Here is a 27,809-nt window from a genome sequence, read left to right on the forward strand (position 1 = left end):
AAGAGTTGGAAATCATTCATAAATATATATAAACAATTAGACATATAGTAATAATTATAATACAAAAGGAATGAATTCAACTATGTGATGTTTTTTCAAGTTGCCTTCAGTTTTTCCTCAGTCGAGGATGTATTTTCTTGAATCTCTTGTATTTCTTTCTTCTTGTTCCAACTGCAGTCACAACTGAACTCGCATTTTTTGTCTTCACCTTCTTTTATTGAAGTTTTTTCCCAAGGATTCCAGAATTTTAATAGGATTGGTTGAATGTAGCGGTGGAAAATGAAAAGTAGCAGAGGAATCACAAAACAAGGAACACATCCAGCCATTCTGTAGGCAAGATATTAGATATGTGTATGGAACTGAAAAAATTTTAGAAGTGGGTGACGACTGTTTATACCTCAGAGTAATAATGACAATGACAGTTTATACCTTTGATAATTTGACGATTGACTGAAAGAAACAGAAGTGGAGAATAAAACTATCTTCTTCTTATTTTCTGTTCTTTGGCCTTTGCAATCAGAGCTATCCGGTCAATTGCTCACGAAAATTATTTGTTAAACCATTTTTAGCCACACTCACCTGAGCGTGGGACAAACAAACCTATCCACATTTGGGTGGAAACTGTAGAAAGTAGTAGCTAGCATCTTTTAGAGCACAAACAATTGATGCTGCTCCACTTTCACAACTGCTATCAAACATCAGTCGATGCTTTTTTCACGATTTAGATTACCTAGTTATATCCATTCTGATCGTGGATCTTCATTCATGTCTTCAGAATTCAAAGGATTTTTTCAATCGAAAAGCATTAGCTCAAGAAAATGGTCAATGTAAATGAGAGAATGGAATAATTTGGAAAACAATTGTGTTGGCTCTTTATTCTAGAAGACTGAAAATATCCCAGTTAGAATCAGTATTGCAAGAAACAACATTCGTTATGAACATGAAATATTGGATCTGGATTATGAATCATTTCAATGAATGTATTATATATCAATTCGAAAGGAAAATTAGTTCTTTTGTGTGTGTAAAGTTTATAGAGAGGCTATAGAAATTCAAAAAGGCAGAAATGATTTCAATATAAAAGAAAAGGCAATGAACATTAATACAATCTGGCTACCGTTCCTTAATTATACATAAACAAGGTCAGATAATTCAATTAGTAGAAACTAAGCCACGCACACCTATGATAATATAAAACCTGAGACAAATTCCAGCATTGTAGTTTCTACGTTGGGAACAACTCGAGCACTTCGACTGTTACTTCATCGCCTTTGATAATGTCTACCGCAGTAGTAGACGAAACATCAGACATAAAAACTTGCAAACTACGGCCAAGAATGCCGGAAAATAGCTTTGACACAGTTTGATACTGGTACTTCAGAAAATATTAATATGGTATTAGTAAGGATTTATGAAATAACCTCTCTATGTATTCACGTTACTCTCGCTCAATTCACTAAATATGTTATCTTAATAATGGGCAATCGAAAAACTACAATAGAGAGTTCAAGTTTGGAAGTACTTTATTTTTCCATTATATACAACAGATGAATCACTTTGGAAACTTCCAAAACCAATAACGTTAAAAAATTCTCTTGGTATGCACAATCTCCTGGCTGCAACTTCATGACTTCCTCAACTTGCAGCAAAACCCAGCGTTTCCACCTGACTTACATAGGCATCTTGCTTTTTATTTATTAGTCACTTCTCACGCAGAAAGGAATTGAGTTACTTTTCAATTTCCTAACCACGAAATCATGATGCAACCTCAATACGGTTGTGTGTTCAATTTCTCATGCCAGATATATTCTTTTTATAGCAAGCTAAACTACACAAAGCAGCTCCAGTTCGAGAGCAAGAATACTTTTTTATATTTCCGCACCCCATGCTACAATAAACAATTTTTGGTGGTGGTGGAGCTACTTTTGACCTCAAAGGGAAATCACAGCCTTCAGGGAATGACATTAATGTTATATCAACATTTTGTTTATATACAATTGAAGGTGCTGAGGATCTAGTAACTCTTGGCTTTGCTTGCTTTGCAGCTTTAGAGTCTTGTTTTTTCAGGAGGCGCTCCATTGTTTTCTTCTTATCCTTTTCTCGTTTCTCATCAGCGAGTTGTTTTCGTTTCAAAGACTTGATGGCAGCCTTTTGAATAGCTTCTGCAGTCATTACTTTTTCCTAAAACAAACAAATTGTTCATAAAACTTTTTACTCCCAATAATGGAATGTATGTTCATGGGAAAGTAGGTTTTTTTAATAAATTATACCCTTCAGAAGTGAATAGATGAATATATCACCTTATATCCTGTTGGCAGTGACATCAAAGTAGGGGTTGATACAGAAGAAGTTCCCTCACCACCCCTGTCATACATTGCTCTTTGCCTGGCAGTCATGAGGGCTGGATCTTTCGGTTTGATTTTCTTCAACTCATCATCGACATCTTCTAATTTTCCTGATTCGATGGCCGTCAACCACCTTTCTTCATCACTTGATGCACTGTCTCTTTTTCTTCGTTTTTTATTGTTACTACTGCTGGAAACAACCGGTGACACTTTTGTAGTCGTCAAAGATTTTGTTTTCGAAGCAGAAACTGTCTCATCTACTATAACCAAGTCACTCGAAGAAGATCCATCTTCGGAAAGTGCTGGCTTTGGTTTTTTCATCTTATTCTTTTTATTTGATACCTTCGGCGAAGAGTTCTCTTGTTCTATGAAAAAACACTTATTTTAAATTAATTTAAAGAGAGCATTCGAAGAACATACCCATGATTAAGGGATAGAGATACTGTGGATAACTTACAAAAACGAAATTAGAACTTCACAAACTCACAATTTGACTAACAAACCTAGTCGCGACATTCTTCATTCATTTTCAGTTCACCAATTTTTAACATAGAAATGCTAAAATTGAAAAATAAATTCATGAAAATTTATAAACATGAGACATAACCTATAGGTGAAAACAACAATAAAATCAGGAGTGTCAGGAACAGTGTTGCCAATTGGTCTCTCTCTCTATGTTAATGGCTTTTGCTTCCATTGGGCGCATTGAGCCATTGCTAATTGATCATTTCATCGAAAGTTCTTGTATTGTATGTAGGTTTTTCACACTTGTTTTTCATGAACAAACATATATTTGACAAATAACAAATATTTGATAATAAATAAATAAATAAATTAAAATATCCTAGCAGAAATAATAAACAATGAAAAATCAAATTAAATACATTGGATAATAAGATTTGATTCGAATAACCAAAAAAAAAGTGAAATAAAAACTGTTCTAGTTGAAAACAGAAAATTCTTGTGATTAATTTCATAATGTTACTTGTCCGAAAATGAACAACAAATCGTCGAAATGAAGTTTGGGAAAGTTAGAGTTAATTTGTATAACATTATATTGATAAGTATATAACGTCTCAACCAGCTAGCAATGTTTATCTTTTTTCGAAAGTGTACGACACTTCAGCAGCTTTTTTAATTGTTCACAGTTATGTGCTTTGATGAAATTATGGACGAGTACAACTCCGTGAAAAATTTGTTTTAGTGATCTCAGCTTGAATGATTTTTGAAATAACCGCAATAAACCAAAAAATTCCCAGTCAACAAGGTTACATCTCACAGTAATCTTCGGGATATTATTATGTTGACGAGTACTGCGATATCGCTTTGAGATATCCAAAAGATGTTCTGGTGGAATAATAATAATAATATCGTCTTCATTTTCTTCAAATACATTTTTCAAACAAATTAATTAACCATGTACAATTTGATGTTATATGAAGATAAAAGGCGAAGTTCAATTTGCATGATGACAAGTCATCATTCAATTGCTATTCCACTTAACCGAACTATCACCAATTGTCATACTCATAATCGTATCTGGATATCAAATTGTGATACCAGTAAAATGCTACACTTTGATGTCAAAGAAATAAGTGTTACATGAGAATACCTTTTGATGATACTCTCGTAGCTGTTAATAGTCTGAATCTGGATGAGGCCATAGAGAAAATGAACGAATTTTTTTTATAATAATAAGCTCAAATTTAATACTTTCAAAATTAAGACCGTTATAATAACTTCAAAATATAAATATAGCTAAATCAACATTAATAACATAACTATATCAATATATAATGAAAACATTGAAATAGTGCAAGAAATGAAATATCGATATTGGCTTCAAAAATAGATAGCTATCACTTTCAAAAGCCATTTCAATCACGTTTATAGCAAAATAAGTTGAAAAAGATTCTTTCTTTCAATTCAATTCAATTGAATTATCTTCATCTACATCTATAACGGTCTATAAAACTATAATCCAACCTCACTTTGAATATTGTCTAAGATTACTGCTGATACTAGATTCTAACAGTATCGCTGCATTACAAAAATTGCAAAACAGAGCAATGCGAATCATTCTCTAATGCAAGAAGTCCACTCTCCTATCGATACAATGTTAGTGGTCTGAACTGGAATCCATTAAAAACCCGATTATATTATTTTTCAATGATTTTTATTTATAAAATGTTGAAAGGAAAGTTACCTTCATATTTTAATCAATTTATCACATTCAACAATCAAATTCACAATTACCAGACCAGAGGAAGTTCAAACTTTCATGTAAATAGAACCAATTACAAAAACCCTATGAATTCTTTATTTCACGAAGAATTGATTCAATATAATAATCTACCCATTCATATCAAGGATAGTGCAACACTGAGTTCGGTCAAATGCAATCTGGGGTACATCAATGAAAATTGACCTTCATTCTTGTATATGTATTATTGTTTCACAGACTATTATTGTATTTAGTAACACCATATGTTCATTCATTTAATCAAATAATTATGTAATAGTTATTGAAATTTTTGTATATTAGGATTTCTATTTCAAATACAGATTATTATTATTATTATATTGACGTACCTGTATTACTGTCACAATATCCCAGTTTTGTATCGCAACCACCTCCTACACAAATGTCTCGTTGATATTTTTCAATGAATTGAAATTAGAATCCAAATTATTATCTAGACCAAACTCAAGAAAATCAGCATATTTGACAAAAGGTTTATGAAGTTCAACCAAGTAATTCAATGTTCCAGCTGTCAAATTATTTGCATCATCATTAAATATTACATTATTTTATCCTAAAATGAAAATTTTAAATTCAGTTGAACAACTTTATACAATCCATCAGAATTTTTCCGTTGAAGTTAAACTACATTAGAGGAAGAAAGGTTGTGTTCTCCAGTTCACATTTGATAGGAGCCTTGAAGTATTCCATTCTTTTCTAATAATTGTTTGCTCAATCTTTTCTTTCTAAAGGCCCAGTCCAGTAGTTGTAATATTGACAACCTAATTAAAAAGAAGAAGAAATGAAGAAGTAAGTCAAAAGGAAAACTGTTATTCATTTGATTTGGTTGAAAATAAAGATTTGGAATATGCCGCCCAAGTTAAAATTTTCTGAAGGCGAAAAAGTCTTGTGTTTTCATGGTCCCTTAATATACGAGGCCAAATGTTTGAAATCGACAATTACAAAAGAAAAACAGGTCAAATATTTCATACACTATGCTGGCTGGAACAAAAAGTAAGATGCTTTTGTATTTACTCTCTATAGCCCTTGAACTAATATAATTTCAGTTGGGATGAGTGGGTTCCAGAAAGCAGAGTTCTAAAATATAATGAGGCCAATGTAGCAAGGCAAAAAGAAGTACAGATGGCTCATTCTGCTCAGCCTGGTAAACCAAAGAAAACAGCCAAAAAGTCCATCTCTGCTAAACCTGAATCTGTAAAAGATGGAGACTCTAGAGCTAGTACACCAGTAGCTGAATTACCAAAAGGTGACTTATTGTTTACAAAAATGTATTACATTTGAATACATTCACACCAGCAGCTTTGATTTGCTGGAAAAAATGATTGAAAATATATCTGTCTTTTTTTAATGAATTAGTTGAAGGATGATAGAAATCTACTTGTAAGGAGATCCAATCTGTCGACATAAACATAGTCAATATTGTGCCAATTCCGATTGTTTTTATCTAAATATGGGTATATTCTTTCTCTAAACATTGATAGTTTGTTGCCACTAGAATATAATATAATTGGAATAGTTAATGTTATGTTCATATATTGGTTTGTTAAGTATAAACTTGAAATAATTTATCACGTATATAGTGCTTTCGGTTTGTAATCTGATGAAAGTTAATATGGCCAATAATGACATGCCAATGATTCCTTGTAGGTCATTATTATACACTGAGGGTGAAAATAACCGGGGCAACCAAAATTTAGCTAACATTCAAAGCTTAATAACTTTTAGTGTAGAAGTCTAATTGCACAAATTTTTTTGTTTTATAAAATAATTCATTGGCATTAATACATAACTTGTAGTGGCAGTAATTTTTGATCAACCTGTTAGAATAGGCATGATGACAAATTTTGAAATGTCTTTTTTAATGCAGGTATGCTGATAAAATTCACAGGGCTTAACAACATTTACTAGTTATTTTAAAAAAATGATCACATCACAGACAACATAATGAGGGTCCCTAAATTATGTGTCATAATGCCAACAAATTATTCTATAAAAGACAGTACAAAAGTCATGAAGTTTTAATTAGTATCACAAATTTCGGTTGGGCAATTATATTTTGATCCGAAGTAATTTTTTGCATCTGATTAATTGTGATAATTCTAATAACACTGTGGCGGTGCCAACTAAAATAGTTTAAAAGCTACACCCTGGAACCGACTAGATTTATGTACTTAAATCAAGAAATCTTTTTAATATTCAATCAATTCTTGAAATGTAAATATGTATATATTTATACACAAAGTGTTTACCGGCCACAAAAATTACAACAAAAAATGTAAAGAAATTGAAGATGTCCATTTATAATTATAATCCTTAAGAATGTTTGAATGTAGATTAATCCAACCGATCATTATTAAACCAAGGTATTGTAATTCATAATCACCAAAAATAATACAAAATCCATAAAGAAACGTAAAAATGAATTGACTTTTTTTTGTAGAAATGAACTCTCACTTTGATTTTTTTGTCACTAATTGTGTTATCGACTATAAAAATTCATTGTTAAGTATCATTGTGTCCATTTTTGTTTTCAAATCTGTTAAAATTCCTAATATAAATAGATTTGTTTCTCGAGGTAAATGAAGAAATGTCCAGTTGATTTATTTACTGGGAACAACTAAATGTTTGGCTATGCAACTGGCTATGCTTGGGAGCCTCATATATATTTGAGTCTTTTGTCGACCTCATAGAAGACATCTTTGTAGGTGGAGATGTCATCGCCTTTATTATATGTTTATTTGTTTGATGATTGGAATAGTATCAAATTTTTTTCTTTACTGAGGATGAGTCACAGTAATGATACTTTTCTTGTGAATAAAGTGATATGGCAAAGTAGTTTGTAAAATAAATCTCTACAGGTAACGTAATGAGCCAATTTTTAACAAGTAAACTGTTCACAAGTTTCCATTATTGTACCTATCTTATGTATTTCTCATTCCCACATTTTCTGTAAATCATCTTCAGCATCCAAAAGAAAGGAAGTTAATACACCTTTAAGTGGGCAAGATTCCAGTTCTGATATTCCCAAGAAAAAGAAGGGACGCCTCGATCCGACAGTTGAGCCAGAAGATCAGTTTGTGAGCAAGGTTGAAATTAAAGTTAAAATTCCTGATGAACTGAAACCGTTGCTTGTTGATGACTGGGATGTCATCACGAGACAGAGGAAGCTTTTGAATTTGCCTGCTAAGTTGACTGTTGATCAAATTCTGACCAATTATTTGACATACAAAAAATCAATCAAGTCAAATACCTCCAGTAAGGAATCAGCTACCATAGAAATTGTCAAAGGTTAGTGTGTTACATTTTTTTCATCATTCACATTCTCTTGAAGTAAAACATACTAAGGAAATCAAAGTCATTCAATCTAATAATTACCATTTCTACAATACAGATAAAATGAAAAATTCTAGTTTGATGAACAAGGTAATTGAAAATACAAAAAAAAAGTATTCAACAGCGCCTTTTCTGTCTTTTTAGTATTTATTTCACCATGTCGAAGCTACGAAAAGACAAGCTTGTTCAGGCGTGTTCATATTCAGTATAAGAAATTTTGACAAGAAATTTAATTGTTAACTAATGATGAATATGTAAATTCATTCATGTTAGAGATTAAATTTTCCAGTTTGAATTTCAGTTAGCCTAATAACTTTCATGGACATAATACTCCACAGAACATTTTTTTGAGATCCCTCGATCTGAAAACTACTTTTGGGCAAAAATGTATTCTTCACAATGAATTGAAATAGAAAAAAAAAATATTTAAATGCTTATCAAAAACAGGTTTTTGGTTCTCAACATTTTTTATTTCTGATTTAACCATTTACTAATAACTATTTTCCGAAACATTTATTTTTTTTTTGGCTATGTACTTATGTATACAATTGATCTTTCTAAAGTAAAAAATGGTTTGGAATGATAAAGATCATATATAGGCCAACTAAAATGAGTCAGCACAGAAAAGTAAAATCGTTCTGTGTTAAAAGACTCCGCCCACTCAGTCATTTTTTGCATTGTCAGTAGCCCAACAGCCAGAAGTAAATAGTCTTTGAGTCAGAGGTTCAGTTATAACTTAAGTCGTTAGTGAAATTATAATTTATTGGGCCAATTTTAGAACTTCAATATAAGCGAGAAAAAAAGTGTGATATCAAATGTTAATGGTGAGAGGTAAAACATCGCCAGCAACAGGTAACTAACTTTAAATTACATTCCAATAATATTTATTGAATATTACTCGAGTTCTTTCCCAACACCAAATCGTTATTATTAACATCTCGACACGTGTTTCGATCACCAAGTGATCATCTTCAAGAGGAAGAGTAATCTTCTTCTTGAAGATGATCACTTGGTGATCGAAGCACGTAATCTTCTTCTTGAAGATTGATCACTTGGTGATCGAAACACATGTCGAGGTGTTAAAAATAATGATTTGATGTTGGGAAAGAACTCCAGCGATATTAATTACTACACCAAAGGTTCCAAACAGTGCATCATAAATATTTATTGACTTTGGGGTAACCAGTTCTTTGATTCGTTAATTTTTATTAAATAACTGTTAGATAAATATTGACCATTAGATAAACATATTTTTTAAATAAATAGCCAATCACAATTTAATAATTTGTAAAAATTGATGAGGGAACGGGGAATTTCAATAAAAATGTTATGGTGCTGTTCTCAATTAATATGCTTAAATCCATGATAGTTTGATGATTTTTGTATTAATTAATAAATATTGGATACTTAGTTTTTAAATTGTATGCTTTTCAACATTTTTTATTTAAAAAAGTCATTAGACATTCGCAAGTGTGTTATTTGATTACTTATCTTGAATAACGTAAGTAGCTCTACAGTAAAATACTTTGTTACAGGAGTTTCTATTAGCACAGTAGGTGGAATTGTACAAGATGCTCAGCGGTCATTGAAAAATAACGGTTGAATAATTTTTGTCGATAAAAAACCTGAGAGAAAGTCACCTGTTACCTGGCCGATTCAAAAGAATATTCACTTTAATCCTACTAATTCAAAACCTGAACTATATCAGTGAATCAAGTCGAATAAAGAAAGGTTTATAACTTACCAGTTCGATGAACTCTTACGAGAACATAGTCACACCATTTTTTGCTTACCTCCATACCATTCGGATTTAAACTGATATGGGCAACTGTAAAAAACAACGTCAGACAAGAAAATCTTATATTCAAACTAGAAGATGTAAAAAAATTAGTGTAAGCAAAATTTTGTAAAAATCAACTCTGACGATTGAAAAAATCGGTGTGAACATGTTGCTAAAGTAGAAGATAAATATTTAGAAAAAGAAGTTCAGATCGATGCTTTTGGAGATGTTCATCCTGTCATAATAACGTTAGTAGATGATTCAAAGCGACGACAGTGACTTTTCTTCATCTTCTGAGGAAAAAAATTAAAACTTTCGAAATGTAATTTTGTGATAAGCATACAATTTTTTAGAATTCATCATAATTTTTTTTTTTTTAATTCTTTATTCTTACATTGAATTTAATTGTTTTAAGTATATTCTAAAAATGCAATTAAATATAGGGCGTTCCATAAAAAAAATGTAACTATTGGTGCCACCACATAATGACACATGGATAAGAACTCTCTAGAAGTCGATACTTGTGTGAACTAAAGACTAACGAGGTCTTACCTTTCAACGTGTGATTCCTAACACGTTATATATTGGTAGTTTATTTTATATACATTGTAAATTGTTGTTTTTGTCGAGATAACTGTCGATGCCACTGCCATCTTAGTTGGCGCATACTAAAAATGTCTTGAGGGTAATAAATTATACTCAAAAAATGAAGGCAGCTCCCAAAAACCAGAACTGTAACTCCTCTGGTTTTTGGGAGCAGAGCTTGTTTTGGATTTATTCTGTCAGAGGTTTCAGGTCTGCCTTTCATTGAATTATAACTTCGCTCTCTCTCTTCTAGGAATCAAAGAATATTTCAACGTAATGCTGGGTACCCAGCTACTTTACAAGTTCGAGAGACCTCAGTATGCAGAAATCCTCCAATCTCACCCGGATAAGCCGATGTCCGAAATCTATGGCTCAATTCACTTGTTGCGCCTGTTCGTCAAACTAGGTGCTATGCTGGCCTACACCCCCATGGACGAACGGAGCATACAGCTCCTTCAAGTGAACTTCCAGGATTTCCTCAAGTATTTAGTGAAAAACAGCACTCAGCTATTCAACCTACAGGATTACGGGAACGCATCTCCTGAATACCACAGAAAAGCGCTGTGATATAAGGATGAACTTGATTGGGATAGCTGCGACTAAGGCAGTTTGTATCGTAAGTTTGGTGGACACTGTGCGACACCGAAATTGAAGAATTGCGATCTCATAATTTTTGTCTGGGCGACTGAAATTGTGTCATCGTTGTTTACGATAGTAATTGTATCTCTTTTATTTTTTATTGTTTGGCTGAGTTGAAAAGGTGAGTAAAGGCTTTCGTTGTTGAGGTAGACAGTTCAGTCATGACAATTGACTTGGATTAACTGGGCAAACAGGTGAAGGTTTTTGAAGAATTGAAATGTATTTTGTGGTTGTGAGAAGGTCACTTCCCCAATTCATAAATGAATGAATAAATCTAATTATTTTACTGTTTTTGACAATAAGATGGGCTCTGTTGAAGGGACTTATTAGATCACAAAAACTTTTCAAGACAGACTTAAGATTGGCGTGAAACAATTATCTTTAATTCAACAATCAATAGACTTTCTCACTGCTAGTGGACAAAATAAGGTATGTTTTTTTTCAGATTTTTTATTTTTTGAATGACTTCAACCTTGAAACTCGAAATTTTTACTTTAAACTTTGAAATTTAAAAAATTCAATATTTGTAGCTGAGAAACCAGCGTTTTTTTGTATTGTTTTCCTGTATCACGGTATATTTTAAAAATATATCTTGAAAAATGTTGATAATTGGAGTGAAATTTTTATTTATACACAAAAATCGGAAAGTACATTAAGAGGCAGTAATTTAAAATTCAGATTAAAATTTTCTATTTATACTTTTTAAAAGCCTGTCACCTGTTTGATACTTAACTGAAAATAAAATTCTCGCTCAAACGTGCCATTTAACTCGCAACCAAAGATTTAACAATGTTTTGAAGAATGAATATTGTCAATGTTTATCAAGAAGGGTTCGTTATTTAATAATTGTTGTTTTGATTGATTGATTAATTAAGATTGTTCTAGAGTTTGTCGTTTTATATGAAGACTTTGTGAGGGTAAGATTTTTGAGAAAAAAACATTTTTGTCAGTTTTCACTTCATTTCTAAAAACTAACTAGTATTACCAAAGGAAAAAATGGCACCATTATTTAATCTCTGAAACCCTCTTCATCACATGAACATGAACCATATTCCCGACATTGTCACAAATAATCAAATCATTACTGTTTCAAAGTTCAGCAATGTTTGTTATATTCATTATCACTATTTCTTGTTGGGTATTATTAAATTATAGTTTTTTTTATTTAATGACTGTATTTTGTATCAAATGAATAAAATATTGATATAAAGTGCTTGGTTTTTATAACTCTTCTAAAGGTACTTTTCATTAGTTGAAGAGAAATATTTTTTTTTCAATGGTCACTAGAAAAAGCTAACTTCCTCTTATTTGAAAAATTGGGATTGAACAGGTTAAACCTGCCAAAAAACGTTAGGTTAGGTCCAAAGTGAGTGGGTCTATTCGGCGCTCCAACACAACCCGCAAGGGTTTATTGTGGCTCACACCGATTCACACTCGGCCAAATAAACCCAGTTTCTTAACGAAGCCGATTAGTTTATAAGGTGAGTGGTCTTTCATGTCAGATGGTAAGATTACGACTCTGCCGAACTCTAAAGACCTGATTCGGTCCCCAGCGGGACAGGCACAAAGTATATGCTCTGTTAATGAGGTAGTCAGATAGCCGATGGCGTTACTTTTCTCAGTTCCAATTTTTCAGAGAGGGTTTCATTATTATTGTTCATCAGTAGTTACATTTTTCTGAATGTACATAAGATAACCACGAATGGCGCTAGAATTTGGAGGAGGTTATTTGAATTCAAAGTCAAATTGTGGTCTTATTGTAGGATACTTTCGAATTTGAATATGTAGAAGTAAAAATAGTTTGGATTTTTTTTTTCGCTGTTTGATATATGAGAACGTATCAATTATTTGAAAGAAGAAATTAAATACATGAGTGTTCCTTATTGTAAAATGACATGATGCTGATAGATAAGTGAATATTTTTTTAATGAAAAGAGAAATGAAAATGTCTATGTTTTTTACCACTTTTAATTGTAACTAACGTTACTGCAGTTTCGTCCTATATGGACATTCTCAAACTAATACAATAAACTAACAATGATTCATTACATTGGCCAATATATACCATTCAGGTACTTGATTGAGTACCTGAATTTACAGTTCACAATGCGGATGTGCCAATTTGAAAACCGGAGAGTAAATTAAATCGATTTGATCATTCAACAGGTTGCACCCACAATGTTTATGCTTGTAAATTTCCAAGGATTCTAAATAATTGAGTTTGCAACCCTTCCTCTAGTCTGAAGGACCTTTCATGTTCAGCATACCGTTTTTGGAAATTTCGTCCGCATTGTCCCACATAAACACTATTACACTCCGGACACTTAAGCTTATAAACTCCAGATTTTTCCAACTTGTCGACCTTATCTTTGGAACTGAAAAGGAAATGAGATAACCTGGCATGTGGTCTGAATGCTACTTCCACATTATTTTTTCTGAAGAAACCTGTGATTATTTCTGTTCTTTTTCCAAAATATGTTAGCGTTACCCATTTCTTGATTTCTGGTTGTTTAACCTGAGGATATATTAATCTGTAAGTGAATTTCCGGCTTTGTTTCCTGACTAACTTCTGGATAGTATCTGCGTTGAAACCATTATTATGACCTATCTGTGTAATTGTATCAATTTCCCTAGCTAGATCGTCTGCAGACAAAGGCAGTGCAAATGCTCTGTGCAACATTGAGATATAGGCTGCTAATTTATGACTGTCTGGATGGAAAGAATCGCTTGGGATGGTGATGTCTGTATAGCTAGGTTTTCTGAAAATATTGTTGAATGAAGTTGCTCACAAGGATATACACCAACATGATACAAGAAATAAATCAAACCTTGTTCCTACAGCTAATAGGTTGAAAAGAATAGATAATATAGGAATTAAGCTATACAATGCCTTATCTGCCGAATTTCGTAACTTGCCATTTAGAAGATTCAAAAACTTATTGAAGAAAATATTAACCAAACATCCTTTATATGAAATTGATCAATTTTTCGAAGTTATCCAAGAAGAAAGAGACACTTTTGTGGTCACCTCCCGAACTTTTACTCAACTTTGAATATACACACATCGGAAAAGTCTAGGGATATTTTTATAACATACTAAATATCATAAAAGTAAATGCATGAGGTCATTTAATTTCGATTAAATTGGTACACTCGACCACCCTGTAGATTTCTATGGGTTGAACAAAGCCTGCAAAAACGGTAACTAATCTTTTATCAAGTTTTTCACAAACTGTAGGTTTTCGGCTAAAATGAATAATCTGAAAGTGTCGAGTTTGTACATTCTATGCAGTTCTTGCTCAGCAATTAAACTGGAAATATTGTGTTTTAACATGGAAACCATCACTTACCATTGGCTGAGATGAATAGAGCTGTAGGACTTCTTCAAGGTGGCATGCGACAAAATGATGTAGCTCTTCGTTTGGGGGTCTCCCAAAGTGTTATCAGTCGATTGTGGCGGCGTTTCCGTGAAACTGGCAGTCCAGCCGAACAACATCCAGGGCGAGGACGCGCTACAACTGCAGTTCAAGACCGATTTTTGGTCTTAACCGCAAGAAGACAACCGACAATCACAGCACCTGAGTTGGTTAACGTGTTGCAGCAGACGCACCAGGTAACCATTGGTCGTGATACTGTCAGAAATCGACTGCATGAAGCAGATCTCCACAACAGAAGGCCACTTAGATGTCCACCTTTGTCGAGAGGCAATCGCGGTAGAAGATTAGAGTGGTGTCAAGAACATTAAAACTGGGATGCAAATGATTGGGCCACAGTTTTGTTTACAGACGAATCCAGATTTGGAGACTGTGGAGACGACCTGGAAATAATGAACGTTTGAGACACGTCCAGGAAGTCCACACATACAGAGGTGGTACAGTAATGCTATGGGGCGGAATCATGATCGGCGGCAGAACCGATCTCGTTTTTCCAAATCGCTCCCTCACAGCTCGACAGTACCTCGACACCATTCTTCTACCTATCGTCCGTCCGTTTGCTGGTGCTGTTGGTGAAAATTTCCACCTAATGCATGATAATGCTCGTCCACATGTCGCGCGTCTAGTGACTGACTGGCTCACCAACGAAGGAGTTGATGTATTGCCATGGCCAACACAATCACCGGACCTGAATCCCGTCGAGCATGTGTGGGACATGCTTCAGCGAAGAATTACTTCGCATATGGGGAACATTCACACAACGTTTCAATTGAGAGAGCTTTTAATCGCTGAATGGGCAAATGTACCTCAACAAGACATTGACAATCTCATTTTGTCGATGCACGATAGATGTAGGGCCGTAATAAACCAGCGTGGAGGCCATACTTTGTACTGATTCCAATTTTTTTTGTATTATGATTTTTTTTCGGGGTGCCAAAGAAGAGCCATATCTTTTTTTATTTTTGCTTATATGCGCACTCAGTATTTTTGACCATTTGATAAATTTTGTTGTAAGTTACATTCATTTAATAATCACCCGTCAACTTTTTTTTCCCTAAAGCGATCTAAAAAAAAATTATTGCCATTTTTAAAAATATCCCTAGACTTTTTCGATGTGTGTATATAATACGTTAGCTATGTGTTTATAATTTGTAAAAGCTCATGGCTTTACATTTTAGTCAAGTCTTATAAGATTGGAATTTTATCTTGTTAACTTGTATTTTTTTTTTGTGAATCTAATTTATCTACAAGCATTTTTTTAAAACTATTTTGACAAATCTTACCCTCTCAAACCTATTTTAGAAATTGTATTGACGTGTGTTTCTTGAGACTAATAAATATTATTATTATTATTATTGAACTCGAATTTATTCTGATTGTGTGTAATGGCCAGACCTAAGAAATTTATCTGTTTCTCTATCTCTGTTTGCGGACGAAATTTCCAAAAACGGTATGCTGAACATGAAAGGTCCTTCAGACTAGGAAAAAAATTATTCGTCGTTTTCAAACCATTCCTTGGCATGCAACCACAAGTTTCCAAATCTAAACGATACGTAAATTCTGCACTATGCAAGGAAGGGTTGCAAACTCAATTATTTACAATTCTTGGAAATTTACAAGCATAAACATTGCGGGTGCAACCTGTTAAATGATCAAATCGATTTAATTTACTCTCCAGTTTTTAAATTGGCACTTCCGCATTGTGAACTGTAAATTCATGTACTCAATCAAGTACCTGAATGGTATATATTGGCGAATGTAATGAATCATTGTTAGTTTATTGTATTAGTTTGAGAATGTCCATATAGGACGAAACTGCAGTAACGTTAGTTACAATTAAAAGTGGTAAAAAAAATAGAAATTTTCTTTTCTCTTTTAATTATGATCTCCTACCAAGTAGTAACGGCTCCATCCATCAATTTTTTTAATGATTCTTTCAAGGAATAAAAAAATTGTTCTAATAAAAATATCCTCACTCTAGCTTTAAAATGTCTGTTCCAATAGTTCATTCTTGATACGAAGTTCAAAAAATAAGTAGCCCTCATCAGATGTAATACACTTGTGCCAGCGTTTTTTCCAATCCTCGAAGCAGTTTTGATATGCACTTTTTGGTATGTCCTTAAGCGCTCTCTCAGCGATTCAGTTTTTATCTCCTCGATCGTCGCAAAAACGCCGTCCTTTCATGGGAAGAGGAAAAAGTCGCAGAGGGCCAAACCTGGTGAATATGGTGGCTGAGGCAGCATTACGGTGTTGTTTTTTTCAAAAATCACAGACAAGCAACGACGAGTGGGCAGGTGCATTATCGTGATATGAAAGCCATGAATTGTTTTTCCACAATACCAGACGTTTTCTTCATACTACTGCTCGCAAGCGGCGCATAACTTCAAGATAACACTTCTTGTGATGTACTGTTTGGAACCTTTGGTCAAAGACTACAGAATACTATAAGACGTGTCACTCGCTCATTTTTCGACATCTGAGAAATCTCGCCGCCCGCTAGCGACAGCGGGTAATTACCAGCCGAGGTAGTACAGTGTGTCGCTTGAAGTTACCAGTTCTCGTCGGCACACGAGATATAAAGGTTGTCCGTATTGTTTGGTATTGTCAAAGACTACAGAATCGGTAAACTTTGGTATTGTGATTGTGTTGTGTTCGTTCGGAGTTCGAAATATTTATTTTGTGAAAATGTCGACGTATTGCTCAGTGGATGGTTGTCTGAGTACGGTGGGAAGCCCAGGTATTTCGTTTTTCCGCTGCCCAAAGTACAGTGAAAGGTATGCATTCAATATATTCACCATTCGTTTTTATTTTACCTATCTATACCTTTTATGGTTTTGTTGTATAAAATTATTCATAACAAAATATACCGCATTTGCCAATCCAAACTCATTTCAATCTTTTTTCAAAATGTTCAGTTTATCGATTGATATACTTGAATTTTTTTTTAGGTGTCAACGTTGGAAAAATGTATTAGGCTTCATTGGGAATCATAGATATGCTAATCTTACCCCAAAGCAGAGTCACAATAGAATTAAAATTTGCAGCTTACATTTTAGAGCCGATGATATTGTGAATTCTCGTATTCATAGCTATGCTGTTCCTTCATTGCGTCTGCCTCAAGATGGTTCTCAGAAAGGTTGGTTCAGTGAAGTTTATAGATTCAAATGATGAAAAAATCTTATTCCACTTTTTAACATATGAAATTTACAATATCAATTTTGTTATTTAAACCTTCCAGATGATGATGCCATTGCCGGTACTAGCAAGGATTTTATTTACATTGATGCTCAGGTTCAAACGGATCAATTAGGATCACGAGGTGAAATATCTTTTCGTTATATCATATACTTACCTGATCTATTTTTATATGCTTCGGAAACAAAAACGATGACAAGAAAACAATTATTGAAAGTACGCACATCTTTCTTTCAGATGAATGCAGCCAAACATCTGCTAAACTCTCTTCGGGAACTCCAAGAAAAGTGGCATTACGAAAAAAAATTGTATCATTAGAGAAAACAGTAGCTTCAACATCGAAAAGAGCACTGGACGAAACCGGAATTACTCTGGATGATGTTTTCAAGTTTCTGGATCGAAAATATCCTGAGCAATATTGTAAGCTCTTGAAAGCACAGCTTTCTTTGATAAATAAAGCACCAAAAGGGTCCAGGTATAGTGACGAATTCAAACAGTTTGCATTGACTGTTTATTTTCTTGGTCCGAAAGCGTACAAAAAATGTTCAACAATTTGTAGATTACCGTCAAAAAGTACACTTCATCGTTTCACGAAAAATTGGATTGTTGAACCAGGCTTCAACGATTTTATTTTTCGTGTTATTGAATTCAGGATTGGGCTCATGAAGGAGAAAGAAAGAGATTGTATTTTATGCCTAGACGAAATATTTTTGAAATCTCATCTTTATTATGATATTTCCAGAGACAAAATAGTAACATATATATAACAAAATATAAACATATAACATTATATAATTGTATTATTTTTGTTAATAAAACATGTTTTTCTGAACGTATGTTTATCATTTCATCAGTAAATCACTCTGATCTGTTTCTTAGATCATTTATTCATGAGTTTATCTATCATGTTTCTAGAAGTTAATCGACAAACAACTACTTTCGTATCTTTGTTTATCTGTCTGATACAACCGAGCAAGCGAAGTTTCAACTTCGGAACGTCCCCTGTAGATATCGCGAATAGGAACTGCCCTCGTATAACTGTCATGCGGCCGGCGGCTTCCGGACATCGTCTGTCGGCGATATGATTTATGGAAATCGCAAAAAATGCAATCCTGAGCCGTACCGACAAACGAATTCCTTGGAGTGAACCAACTTATAGTATTCGGTAAACTTTGCTTTGGTGTAGTAATAAATATTACTGGAGTTTTACTTACTTACTTACTTCAAATCTTCCTCTTGAAGATGCTCACTTGGGGATCGAAACACGTGTCGAGGTTTGGTGTTGGAATAAAACTCCAGTAATATTCATAATACTCCTTATTGACCTTACGGCCATGTGGCAAAAACTCTTGATACACTTCGCAATGGTAATGGAAGAAAACAGTGAGCAAAATCTTGACATTTTATCGAACTTGGCAAGCTTTTTTTTGGTCTTGGCTCTTCTGGGGCTCTTCCATTGGGACGATTGGACTTTAATTTCAATGTCAAAACCATTTACCACGGTTTTTTGGTCAAAATTCAGCAATTTTAGAACGAACTTCGCTGCCACACGCTTCATACCCGAAATTTTCGAAATAATTGCATGGCATGAGCCAACTGCTATACAGACATCCTCAGCAACTTCTCTAATAGTGATTCGTCGATTCTCCATAACAAATTTTTTCAGTTTCTCAACATTTTCATGGGTTGTTGATGTGCTGTGGCGTCCAGGGCCAGCGCCCTGGCCCTGGCTCGACCTTCTGTTGAAGGCATGTACCACTCGTAAACATTTTTCTGACTCAGAGTACAATCACCGTATGCCACTGTCAACATTTCGAGTGTTTTTGGACACGTAATTCAGTTTTTTACACAAAATTTCATGCAAATTCTTTCATTCATTTTTTCGGTAGCAGAAGATCGCCGCAAAACACTTCTAACTTCCATGTCTCTCACCAACAAACTAAACATGCTGAAAAGCTGAAACTGTAAACATATGTTCGAGATGAGTGTACCAACATAAAATAATCGCTAATCGAATGTAGGTAGTCCGCAAAATTTGAACATTCATCTTATTTTTTCGAACAGACCTCTTATTTTTAGTAGCTAATACATTTTATCGTTTTCATTTTACTCTGCTATATTTCCGAGTTGTCAACAGTTTTTCAATTTTTTATTCGTTTTATCTGTCGAATCATTCAGTATAGTTGTGAAATAGAAATATATTCACTGATTGATTTCAAAGTGCAAAGCACGAATAGTCGGATGAATTAAAAACTGGATAGTGACAATTAGTGTTATCAACAATTGTTGGTGACAAAACAGTAAAACAATAAAATGAAACATCTCAGATAACTTTAATGAAAAATTGCACTCAACCCATAACTTAGACTTTCTAGTGTTAACAAGAATATATTTTAGCTAAAATTAGCATCACTGTAAATCTTCTTTTAAACTGTGTCACTTCCTTATATCCTGTTATCCTCTAAACATGGCCTATCAATCTCAGTACTGCTGGAATCAGAAGTATGTTGAACACTTGCATCAAGTTCTCTCTCTTCAATAACTGTTTGCGGGCAAAGCCTATTCCAATCCAAGAAATTTAGAACATTCTGCTGATACTGTGAATCATCGGTGGTGTTATACATACTATCGTCTTCATTGGTTGTGCCATCTTGAGCTTCTACTTCAACCGCCACATGAGACCCTGGTTCATCTGAGGATTCGGATCCTCTTGATGATTTGGCATTGGCTCTCTTTTTTTTTCTGGTGGGGTGCACAGCTTTTGGAAATGGTTCCATTATAGTAGTTTCACTGCAGTGTCCCACAATAGAACTCAAAGATGGCATCGTAAGTGGAGTTAAATTGGTGGAATCAGAAAATGTTGTAGAGGAGGAGTCTGAAGAAAAGGAAAACAAACAATTGAATTCAATAAAATTATTGCTTTTTTCACAAAATAAATTAACACAGTTACGCATATGTACTGTAACAATAATCAAAACTATCAGCTGTATGTAAGCAAAAAAAAGAAAGGCAAAAATAAGCCAATCTATTACATACAATCTTTTCAGTCTTTTTAATTGATTCCAGAGAAGAATTAGAAAGTTCAAAATCTACTATGTGTTCGCAAGTCTCAAAATTTTACCTTTAGACTCATTCTGGCCATAGTTGGTATGAAAAAAACCTACTTTGAAGATGTCTGTATTTCTTGTTCTTTTTGGATTCACATTTAAAGTTATAAGTTCAACAAGTTTCGGAAAATTAAGGCTACCATTGATTATTTTGTGAATTAGTTTAAGATCTGATTCCAATCTTCTATTAACCAGAGTATTCAAGTTAAAAAAGTCCAATATAATTTTATGGTTATATTCACCAATATATCCTTATATGCACTTACCACATTCTGTAATTCCATCGTATCGTATTGTATCATTAGTTTCATTCAATTGACTCATCTGCTCAAATATCCTCTTCATCATCCTTTTTTTTGACATTCTCTCTCTATCCTTGCTCAGCCTCAGTTCTCGTTGTTCGGGTGTTTCCATACTGCGTCTTTTTGCTGCCCTCTGCATATCTTTCATGTGCCTTTCTCTTCTCTCTTCTTCAGTTTCATTTTGTCTTCGATGAGCTGCTCTCACGGCATCATTATGCCTAAATTAATGCCATTTATCCAACAAGCAGAAATAGGTACGGCTAATGATCAACAAAAGATGCTCAAATATATATAATTATAGGAACACTCTAGTTCAAGACATATTTATGTCAAATCAACTAGTTGCCTTGCAGTGAAAGCTGCAGAGAAAGACAGAGGACGGAACTCACTCGGAATAAATCACGAAAGGAAGTTTCACAAAGGATAAGCTAGAATATTGAACTATTGTGATTCAGTCTAATACCACTGATGAAACCGATAGCGAGTCAGAACAGCGCTGTCTTGTGCTGAATCATAAATAAGTAGTGTTTGGGCTCTGGTTTTCAACCAGTTGCCTTGCAGTGAAAGACAGAGGATGAATCTTGGCGGCGATCGATGTTGAAGCTTGTCTTTGCAACTAATCGCCTTGGGAAGCTTTGTTTATCTTTGATATCCGAGGATTGAGTTCTCTGTCAATCCCATAGATGGTGCTTTCGTAAAGAAGGATGTCGATCTTACTGATTCTAAATCAATCGGTTATCAGTGTAAATGAAGAGAATTACTAACAATCTGATTCATGTGCGGACCATAATCTCTATTAGTGTTCAAGTTTTTCCGCGAGTAGGTCAAAAATAATATTCAAAAAGATGGAACTTTGCAAACTGTGTCATGGGAGCAAATCGTTTCTTCCTGGCTGTAAATAAATATAGGTAAAAATGTCACTCACTTCCGGATTCTAGCTTGTGTTTCTGTCTCAGTCTTCCTCCTCAATTGGGCACGAACCATATCCTTCACTCTTCTGGCCTCTCTCTGCTCGGGAGTTTCGTTTTTTCTTTGGAATGACACTCTCAAGGCATTTTTCATGCGTCTAATTTTAGTTTGCTCCTCGGTTTCTTTGGAACGTCTATCTTTAGCCCTCCTGGCTTCTCTCTTCAATCTGCAATTGAGAACCCTTCAAGTTGACAAGTTTCAACATTTATAGTTATTATTAAATAATAAATGATATTAAAAAAGTAATGTTGTTGTCATACCCTAAAAAGTTGAAAAATAATGTTCAAATAAAGATTATCTGTGAATGTCTAATAAATGTTCTACACGAGTTTCGTCACTGGTCTCCACAAGGGCATACTCCTAAGCGTGGACTGAGAGTCCTCAGGTTCCAGTCTATTCATCTCCTTGGATAGGTGGAGTTGCAAAGTGGAAGTGGGGGCGAGGGTGGGGTTGGTAGTGGGGGCGAGGGTGGGGTTGGTAGTGGGGGCGGAGTTGTGACTTGCAGAAGCAATGTGTGTGAATAACGTCTCAACTGCTTCATCTAACAAGATGACTCGTAAAGATTACCACATTCCTGACTATAATTACTGTGAGTCCGCCTACTTACAACATGATACATCTCGCTTCTGCAAGTCACACCCCTGTTCCCACTACAAACCTCAGGGCACTCAACCTAGGGGGCAGGACCCACAGTCCTCGCTCAGAAGTAGACAGATTAAAACCCTTGCGGGTTGAAATAAAAGAGAGAATAACAATTTAGTACTGTCTATATGACTTCGTGAGTCGAAAATCAGTTCAAAAAGGATTACTTTTTTTTTTAATGAAAAATCATAAATAATGAACATCAGCTCTATTATTCAAATTAATGTATGGAAAAATTGTTTATAACTTCTTGATAAGTAATCAACGTGCTCAGTTTTCGAACTGCTTTTCAAGAAATATTCACATATTGCGAATATTTCTTGTTAACGTCCACAAAAAAAGTCAAGAGGATTTGGGTCAGGAGATCTGGAAGGGTCATGCGTTTTTTATTAAACATTTCCTCAAAAAGCATTGTTGTGCTAATGTAAAAACTTGCGAAGTAGAGTCATTGACAAGTTGTAAGCTTATCTTACATATTATAATTGATATAATGTCATTATCCTTTCCGATATTAGCAGGTTAAGTAATTTTTTGCATGATATTTCGAATTATGTTCATTATACTGGTTTTTCTAGTAAACCTTAGAATATGAGTAGAATTGGTTACCTCATCAACCGTGCTTCTTCACTTTCATTTCCTCTCCTACTGTTTCTTTTTCTAGCTTTGCTATAATCTCTGAAGAAATCATTACTGGAAAAAGAGAATGAGTGTATTAGAAGTTTTAATTCAACCTAAGAAACTAAAACTAGACTAAAACATGCGCAAACCTGTGGATGACAATTTTATATATTTTATAAGGTGATTTATTCAGATGTCAGTACATGTGTATAGACATGCCTGAACAAGCTATTGTATAGCGAAACACGTGTTGCGTTTTCTTAAAAGTATTCAGTGAAAATCTCACATTAAAGTGTTTCTTGAATGATTTTAATGTTGCACCACAAACAGTGGAAAGATATCTTAAGTAATCATAAAAAAACCGAATTATTTTATTGCAACTTTTGCAACCTCAAAATGAAGCAAGTTGGAACTTGTATGAACTTTTTGTGAATATTTTTTATGAAAACTTCAGTTTCATGATCTGTTGCTACTAATGTTTAACTCATTTGTGATTGAGCTGCTACTGATATTTATTGACAAGTGCTAGACAAACTAATGACAAGATTTTTCAAAAGAAACTTACCTCAGTTTTATTTCCTCTGCATCCTTTTCGCTGAGAGGATCTTCACTTTTTATGAAATCAGAATCTGAAATGAAAAAGTACTTTTATTTTGCCTAAAATCGGTGTTTTCAATTGACTAACCATCATTTGAAGAAAACGAGTAATTATAGCTCAGATCATCGCAGTTGTCAGTCTCCGATTTTTCTAATTTTATTTGTATTGGTAATTCTATATGTGATATCACACGCAAGCCAGCTGCATACTCTAAAATATTGAACCAATATTTTATTGAAAGCATTATAACATAGTGATTCAAATAATAATTTACCTGGATCTAGACATTCTTCTTTTATGTTAACTTGGCTTATAGATAAGTTCAAATCGGGAATAGCTCCTTTTAATAGCCTGAAAAATTATAAATTCAGAAAGTTTGTCTTAGCTTTTATACAAAAACAAAAAGAAATTTTAATATTTAGGGACATCACGCTTTTGCAGTTGATTTTCGAAACTACATAAAGTGGGTGAGACTTTTATATGTAAACAGGCTCTTATTTTAATTTATGTTTCAAATGAAAAAAAATAAGCATAAAAGTATTGATAAACTTACCCCAAGCTCTTGTCTTTGGCATCAATGTAATCTTTTTCAGAAAAGTGATCTGAACAAATATATCTATTCAGAAAAGGCTGAGCCCCTCCGAAAGCAAAATCTTCAAAAAATTGTGGTTGTCCACTGTTTTGAACCCATGACATACATCTAAAAAATAAAATGTATTATTGCATGTTTTGTACAACAGCACTTTTCCCATTCCAGGACAAAAATGATGTCTCTTGGCCCCTCGTTTCGGTAACCAAGTTAGCATTATCAAAAGATAACTAAAACTCCTGATGATGATAACTTGGTTAGCAATATTTTTGTGGGAAAAGTGTTTTTAACAGAATCAGTTACGTTTTTTGTGAAAACATCTAAATAATATTTAGATGTATGAATATTATTCATACTTTTATTCAGGATTTCCTGATAAATGAAACGGCAAATGCAAATTTTCGTGAAATGTGGTATTACAGTTTCAATTTGACTCCAGCACCATCACATTATGAATGATTTATTCGTTTATTGTCAATATTTCAAAAATACTCTGAATCTTACCACATTCTACGTTTCGTATTCATACACTATTAGATGCGAAATTATTGGGGAGGGGTAGTATGTTTTACAAGTTTGAGGCTAAGAAATGCCTATAATTCCGGTTTACGTGACAGTAGATAATATGTTATTTGTTTTAAAGTTGAAAGAAATATACAATAAAAACAACAATGAAGTTGAATACTAGGCCGCGTTTGTAGTTTCAGATCAGCCCAGAACAATTTTCCTTTGGTTCAAATCAATAAAAATATAAAAGTAGCATTTTATGAATGAAACTGATACAATTTTTCCGAAACTAGCTCTTTTCCCACTAGAAATATAATACTCTTTTCGACGCGCGTTTCATCAACCAAGTTGGCAACTTCATCTCCCGATTTCTGATGATTGAAAAAAGCACTTGTTTTGGATTTATTCTACGCTTTTATCATTTTTTTTACATATTTGTAGAGACTATAACTTTCGGATGCACCCTGTTTATAAATAATAATTTAGATGAGAATCATCATCTCAAATATGAAGAATCCTAAAAATGATTTCAAATAAAAGCTCGTTCATTAGGTAACTTCAACAAAATGGAGCATATATATTGATTACACTGCTGAAGCAAATGAAACATGGAAAATGCCATCGGAAGGTTCGTGGACTGGGCGACTTCTAGAATTGGAATATTTCAACAGAGATTTTCAACTTGTGATGCACTGTTTGGAACCTTTGGCGTAATAATGAATATCACTGGAGTTTATTTCCAACACTAAATCGTTATTTTCAACACCTCGACACGTGTTTCGATCACCAAGTGATCATCTTCAAGAGGAAGATAAACAGTTTAAATCTTCCTCTTGAAGATGAACACTTGGTGATCGAAACACATGTCGAGGTGTTAAAAATAATGATGTGGTGTTGGGAAGAAACTCCAGTAATATTCAGAGATTTTTAATATAACAAAATACTTTCATGTAAATATTATCAACAATCCAATGTTTTATATTCTAGGTACTAGTGATGAGATGTTGGCACGGTTGAATAAATGATTCATTTCAGAAAAATCTCAAAAACGACCATTCTAAACTACAAATAATTTAATACTTCCACTACTAGTGAGAATTTTCTTTATCGCCGAGGTTGGTAGCGCCACTTCGCGATAATGGTTTTCTCGAATAACATCACTTCAACGGGACGTTAGCCATTTCTAAAATAAGTACAGACATTCTTCAGTCATGTCAAAAATTGTTTTTTCTGAATTTATTCAAAAATTTTGAGGAATTTGTGAATTTATCACGGAAAACAATTAGTAAGAAATAAGAATTCAAATGAGTGAATGTACCGCAATGCGAACATTAGCAAATGAAAGTTACCATCGGCTCCAAAATTATGATTTTTATAATTCATAAATTGATTCAATATTCGATAATGTGGAAATACTTTCACATTTTTCTGTAATGATGTTCCAATAATTAGTAGGTTTGAAGTTGATATTACAGCTCCGATCGACCAAATATAATTATACCACTGTCCTTTCACAACACAAACAGACGTACTTACAGATTGAAGTCCGTGGGGAATCCAAAAAGATATGTACTATTTTTTGTAGAATCGTTTGAACACGCGATCATACAACATTTCTTGACATTTTCCATCGCAACTTGCGATAACTTCTGTTAAAACTATATATTTTATCACTTTCGATGTTTCACAAACTGGTCATAAATATACGCCATTTTTAATTTACAAAACGAGAGTCGATAGACAGACGGACAGACCGATGTTTGCCGAAAAGAATCGTAAATCTGATACATTCTGATACAGGGTGATGTAACTATCTACAATTTCAGTTCTTACCTGAATCTTAACAAATTGAAATAGGTTTCGTGATATGAACTCTAATTAGAGCAACTAATTTTTTCGCCCTATATTCAACTACAGTACCTACTTTAACTTTGAAAATGAACTCATCTAAAATAGCCGAATTGGAAAATATTACATTTTCTACCGATATGCTTATTCAGTTCTTAATAAAAAGGCGAAAATTTAGACCAAAATAAATCATAATGCGGTTAAAATAAGAGCGCTGAATGGTCTTCAATAGTTTTTTTATATTTTGCTTCACGAAAAAATGTATATAATCGGATTATTTAATTTCAAATGAGAAAGAAACTTATTGTTTTATGAAATCAAATGGAGAACAGTATTTAAAAAAAACAGCTTTGATATTTTAGTCCGTCTATGATTTTTGGTCTACGATTCATTAGACAAATAATATTTTCTCAAAATAACGTTTTTCAGTAATTCCATTACCGGAGCGCCAATTAATTTTTATTGTCGTTTTTATTTTATTTTTATCGTTGTTTTAATAAAAGCAACTATAATAGTTAGAGTAAAACCAATCATTCTCAATAAATTCATTACTTTAATACTTCATAATCATGTTTGAACTCATTGTTCACTGACAAAAAATGGTTTACCAGATTTTGAATGTGAAATTGTAAGAACGACTTCTATATTTCATAATTCTTCTAAATCCCTATCTGGTCAGATAGGGAGAACTCAAATGAAAGTGATAGATTCGCCAAAGTGATTTTTTTGTGAAGATTGGAACAATCATTCACGTTATTCGTCTCCGAGAAACTATTATGTATTTTTTAAATGGACCGGAAAAAAAATCATCCAGTATAAGTTGGTCTTTTTGACAACAATTTCACCGATACCAATAATCGTTTATAGAGAAGTAGAAAGCCAAAATATGTATTTCGCAATAAGTCATCTCTCCTAAAAAAATACGACTTTCAATTCATAACCGTTCAATTATTGAAGTTTCAAACGTCATTTATATATAAGCTCTGAAATGAGCTATTTTTTATATTTATTCGACTTTGTATCTTTTGCTATTTTTCCATGCTATCTTCCCTTAG

The 27,809-nt window shown here is 33.6% G+C and overlaps 3 protein-coding genes across 5 annotated transcripts; 1 reads left to right on the forward strand and 2 right to left on the reverse strand.

The window, feature by feature from the left end:
• Positions 1-1,500: 1,500 nt before the first annotated feature.
• LOC111506345 (INO80 complex subunit B) lies at positions 1,501-3,113 on the reverse strand. 2 transcript variants are annotated; one of them, XM_023161393.2, is made up of 3 exons: positions 2,803-3,113; positions 2,301-2,710; positions 1,501-2,181 (listed from the first exon to the last, which is right to left on the reverse strand). In XM_023161393.2, the coding sequence occupies exons 2-3, from the start codon at positions 2,664-2,666 to the stop codon at positions 1,786-1,788; spliced, it is 762 nt and encodes a 253-aa protein (XP_023017161.2). In that variant the 5' UTR covers positions 2,667-2,710; positions 2,803-3,113; the 3' UTR covers positions 1,501-1,785. The 2 variants fall into 2 exon arrangements, with proteins under 2 accessions (XP_023017161.2, XP_023017153.2); XM_023161385.2 differs by having other exon boundaries at positions 2,766-3,110.
• A 2,255-nt stretch (positions 3,114-5,368) lies between these two features.
• MRG15 (mortality factor 4-like) lies at positions 5,369-12,155 on the forward strand. The gene is made up of 4 exons (XM_023161477.2): positions 5,369-5,601; positions 5,655-5,854; positions 7,573-7,896; positions 10,560-12,155. Exons 1-4 carry the CDS (start codon positions 5,456-5,458, stop codon positions 10,871-10,873), a joined length of 984 nt encoding a protein of 327 aa, XP_023017245.2. The 5' UTR covers positions 5,369-5,455; the 3' UTR covers positions 10,874-12,155.
• A 7,733-nt stretch (positions 12,156-19,888) lies between these two features.
• LOC111506422 (uncharacterized) lies at positions 19,889-26,664 on the reverse strand. 2 transcript variants are annotated; one of them, XM_023161489.2, is made up of 9 exons: positions 26,443-26,664; positions 24,364-24,510; positions 24,085-24,161; positions 23,898-24,020; positions 23,778-23,841; positions 23,201-23,284; positions 21,909-22,118; positions 20,948-21,201; positions 19,889-20,449 (listed from the first exon to the last, which is right to left on the reverse strand). In XM_023161489.2, the coding sequence occupies exons 1-9, from the start codon at positions 26,535-26,537 to the stop codon at positions 20,019-20,021; spliced, it is 1,485 nt and encodes a 494-aa protein (XP_023017257.2). In that variant the 5' UTR covers positions 26,538-26,664; the 3' UTR covers positions 19,889-20,018. The 2 variants fall into 2 exon arrangements, with proteins under 2 accessions (XP_023017257.2, XP_023017264.2); XM_023161496.2 differs by lacking the exon at positions 26,443-26,664 and adding an exon at positions 24,756-24,773.
• Between the last annotated feature and the right edge of the window lie 1,145 nt (positions 26,665-27,809).

The sequence above is a fragment of the Leptinotarsa decemlineata genome, unplaced genomic scaffold (genome assembly GCF_025532065.1).
Source record: "Leptinotarsa decemlineata unplaced genomic scaffold, Ldec_3_MD MMD2_tig00002974_RagTag_RagTag, whole genome shotgun sequence".
NCBI lineage: Eukaryota > Metazoa > Arthropoda > Insecta > Coleoptera > Chrysomelidae > Leptinotarsa > Leptinotarsa decemlineata.

Bases quoted from the DNA above. Each gene is read 5' to 3' on its own strand.
- LOC111506345 (XM_023161385.2), bottom strand. The intron at 2,182-2,300 runs GTGATATATTCA...TGTTTGTTTTAG, and splicing joins CACTGCCAACAGGATATAAG to GAAAAAGTAATGACTGCAGA.
- MRG15 (XM_023161477.2), top strand. From the start codon at position 5,456: ATGCCGCCCAAGTTAAAATTTTCTGAAGGCGAAAAAGTCTTGTGTTTT. The intron at 5,602-5,654 runs GTAAGATGCTTT...ATATAATTTCAG, and splicing joins TATGCTGGCTGGAACAAAAA to TTGGGATGAGTGGGTTCCAG. The intron at 5,855-7,572 runs GTGACTTATTGT...AATCATCTTCAG, and splicing joins AGTAGCTGAATTACCAAAAG to CATCCAAAAGAAAGGAAGTT.
- LOC111506422 (XM_023161489.2), bottom strand. From the start codon at position 26,537: ATGGAAAATGTCAAGAAATGTTGTATGATCGCGTGTTCAAACGATTCT. The intron at 24,162-24,363 runs GTAAGTTTATCA...ATAATTTTTCAG, and splicing joins GCCAAAGACAAGAGCTTGGG to GCTATTAAAAGGAGCTATTC. The intron at 23,842-23,897 runs GTTAGTCAATTG...TTTTCATTTCAG, and splicing joins CTCGTTTTCTTCAAATGATG to ATTCTGATTTCATAAAAAGT.